A 3,466-nucleotide genomic window follows, 5' to 3' on the forward strand; every position below is an offset into this window, starting at 1 on the left:
GTATCAAGTTTTTATTGACATTTAACAGTTATTGATTAATTGCTTTCGGAGAACATGTTGGGAACAAAAGATTCAAGCGGCCGTGTATATTCCTCTTGGAAGAACATTTTTCGAAATATACTTGTATGTTGCAAAAATAGAACCACACATTAAATAAAATAAAATAAAAATGAACCACATGTTTCCAATTATGTTTTTGTGCAAAATACAAGAGGTTTTTCAATCTAAATACATTAAAGTGACTTAATATTCAACCCACAAATAAGTGTTCATCATTTTGATTTTAGTGAAATTTTTTAGTATTTTGAGTTTAGGTTAGATTTTAAGTTTCATAATCGATTAAAGTTGTTTGTATAAATTGATTAGTTTTTTAATAGAGAATTGTACTAATGATAAGTTTATTTTATTAAAGCCATAGGCAGAGTTCTACTCATTATGTTGTTTAATATGAAGCCTCACGTCACGAGTATCTATCACTTTGTGAATCCGATCTTTTGGTACTCTCATTTCATGGTTGTAAGTCGCCGTAACCTTTGGATAAATTTATTGTCTTTATCATAAAACAACGTGATAGAAAAACCCTTGTGACCAATTGGTAAAATTTGTGAGATGTTTTGAAGTTACAAAAATTAGAGTTGGAAAGCTTTAGATGTAGAAAAAGAAATTGGAACATCCAGGAAAAAAAAACTTTATCTTTAATTTGTACAGTTCAATATCTTTAACTTCGTTTTTTAATATTTTTAACAAGTGTGCCAGAGGCACCGTTTAGCATCACCCTTTTATTACTTTCTAATGAAGAGAGAAAGATAGACATGGAGTTAAGAGAAGGATGAAGAGTAAAGGATAAGTAGAGAATCCAAATCTACAGAAAAATTGTGTTGTAGACAAGTTCAAGCACAACAAATAAACCACCACACAAAGGAGAAATTACAAAACCATGATAAGATGAAAAGAATCGACAATATTTTAGGTTACTAAAAAAAATAAAATATGCAGCCATTTGTTTCACTTTGTGTCTGTATTCCATGATCAATGTGGTATACAAATCCACAAATGTTTTAGGTTGTTTCACTTCCTGAATAAAAAAAAATTATGCTGCCACTTTACTACAAGTGATTTACTTTAGTTTAATATAAAACTGTATTCAAATCTCACAAACAAAAGAAATAAACAAAATGGGGCTAAAATGAATAATTCTTTTACCAACCATCTTAATGGAAACACAAAAACAGGTGATATATAACTCAATGTCTCAACAAAATTAGTTTCACAATCTAAAGATAGACTCAATTGAAGAAAGCAAAATACTAGATATGTTTCTCAAGGCTTCAAAACAGAGATAGATATATGATAAATAAATCAATCTTCATCATCTATGACCTTGGTGCCCAAACCTTTTAGCTCTTCCTTTGGAATTTCAACAACGGTGACAAGGGAGTACAATTCTTCCTTGGCGTCTTCGTCATCATTCCTCTTGCGAGCAATGCGTACCCTGATCCTCCTGGGTACACTTCTAATTCCCTGACTCCAGATAGCCTTGTTCAGCTTGACATCGACCCTGACATCGTTAGTGCCCATGGCTTTTTGAGTAAATTTCCTTATCTCCTTTATAGCATTTGGTGCCTTCTTTTTGAAGGTGCTGTTTTACAGTGCATACAAAATTAAAAACAATCAGAAACTACTACCAGACACGATTTATGCAACTATGCATACAACAGCATGAATCATCTACCAAAAAAATGATTTCCAAACCACCAAACAGTAATCTAAATGATGGTTAAATCAAGATTCAAAATGTGAATTCTAAGACCTATTATGAATAATACAATATAAACAATAGAAATGACAATTTTAACTAAAAAAAACATAATAAAATAATTGTAGATTCAAGTTAAAAATCAACAACGCTACAAAAGTGGTTTACTAGACACACAAAACGATGCAATTCAGATTCATTCAGCCTCAAAACTGCTATTTGTATTGCAAGTTGCAACCACAAAGTATTACTAATTTCATCACCACCATCAAATGAGCAGCATACGTAATTAGACTAATATCATAAACCGGGTCTGTTTGAATTGACTAATAGAAGCTTATTAACTACCATAAGCACTTGTGAAACAGTTTGGGAGAATTTATAACACAACTTATGACATGTGCATGATTGTTTTCAGCATAATCTCATAAACTTAGAAAATAGCTTAGTAACAGTAACAGGTTGTTGCTTATCAAAAATAACTTCATTTTATCTTTTGTTATACAAATAAGTGCTAATCATTAGAAGTGATAAAAAAAATTAACATGGTTCTGTTTTCTCATAAAAAAAATTAACATAAGCTGTTAAAATTTTGGCAATTTGCTGTTTCATCGATCATAATAAACACTCATACATAAGCTTTTTCTATAACAAAGATACAATAAGTTAAGTTGCTATCCTATGAGCTACAAGTTATTTTCATTATCAATCCTGAAGAACTTATTAAAATAAGCTGAAAGCAGCTTATGAACATTTCACAAACTATTTTCACAAATTCTCTCAAACTCAAATAAACAAATCCAAACATATTATTAGACTAGTTCCTAATAGATCTACAAAATTGAAATGCTAACTAAAATAACAATTACGAGAAAGTAAGAAAATTACTGATTTTCAAATCATGAATAATCAAAAGCTACTACTATATGATACATGAACTTGAAAATAATCAAAAGCGATTAAATTACCAGCCATGAAGACGCTTGTGGAGGTTGATTGTGTACTCACGAGTAACAACTTCCTCTTTTCTACCTGCGGCGCCCTTCTCCACCATTTTCAAATTCTTCTATACCCTATAGAAACACAGAAAAATCGATCAGAAACCCTAATTTTGAGTTCGGAAACGTTAATTTTGAGAGAAAGGAGAATATACCTTGAGACTGAGTTAGGTTTTCGATATTTGAGCAGCAGCAGCACGAAATGAAAGAGGAGAGTGTGAAATATAAACAAACCCAAGAAACCCTAATTTTTATGGGTTTGGGTTACGGCCCAATGAATTTCGAATGGGTCAAATATAAGCCCACTTCACATTAATTGAGAGCGTTTTACTTTTCACGCCACCTAAAAATCCTTACGTACCCCCTAAAATTACCAAGTTTCGTAGGATGCGAGCACTTTTCGCACTCTAAGTAGCGAGTGAAAATATTTTTAACTCGAACTCAGCGTCTGCTTGCGCCTCCCTTGATGGAAAAAATCATGAAAAAAATGAGTTGGACATTCTAGAAAGCAAACTAGTTTGCATCCTAAAATGGACTGCTTAAGTAGGTGATCAGATGTTCGATTTATTTTTGCGTATGGACAAAACTGAAGACTTGTACTAGTATCATTGTTAGTGGAAGCATTTTACTAGTATCATTAGTCTGTGGTAAAATAAATCGAGACAATTTAGTATCTACTTTCTTTACATGTTGTTTGGCTTATCAAAGATAA

At 31.7% G+C, this 3,466-nt stretch overlaps 1 protein-coding gene across 1 annotated transcript; it reads right to left on the bottom strand.

Moving 5' to 3' along the window:
- Positions 1-1,167: 1,167 nt before the first annotated feature.
- Positions 1,168-3,008, bottom strand: LOC123884002 (60S ribosomal protein L31-like). The gene is made up of 3 exons (XM_045932974.1): positions 2,910-3,008; positions 2,725-2,829; positions 1,168-1,639 (listed from the first exon to the last, which is right to left on the bottom strand). Exons 2-3 carry the CDS (start codon positions 2,808-2,810, stop codon positions 1,360-1,362), a joined length of 366 nt encoding a protein of 121 aa, XP_045788930.1. The 5' UTR covers positions 2,811-2,829; positions 2,910-3,008; the 3' UTR covers positions 1,168-1,359.
- Positions 3,009-3,466: the final 458 nt, after the last annotated feature.

The sequence above is a fragment of the Trifolium pratense genome, linkage group LG5, assembly GCF_020283565.1.
Source record: "Trifolium pratense cultivar HEN17-A07 linkage group LG5, ARS_RC_1.1, whole genome shotgun sequence".
Classification (NCBI taxonomy): domain Eukaryota; kingdom Viridiplantae; phylum Streptophyta; class Magnoliopsida; order Fabales; family Fabaceae; genus Trifolium; species Trifolium pratense.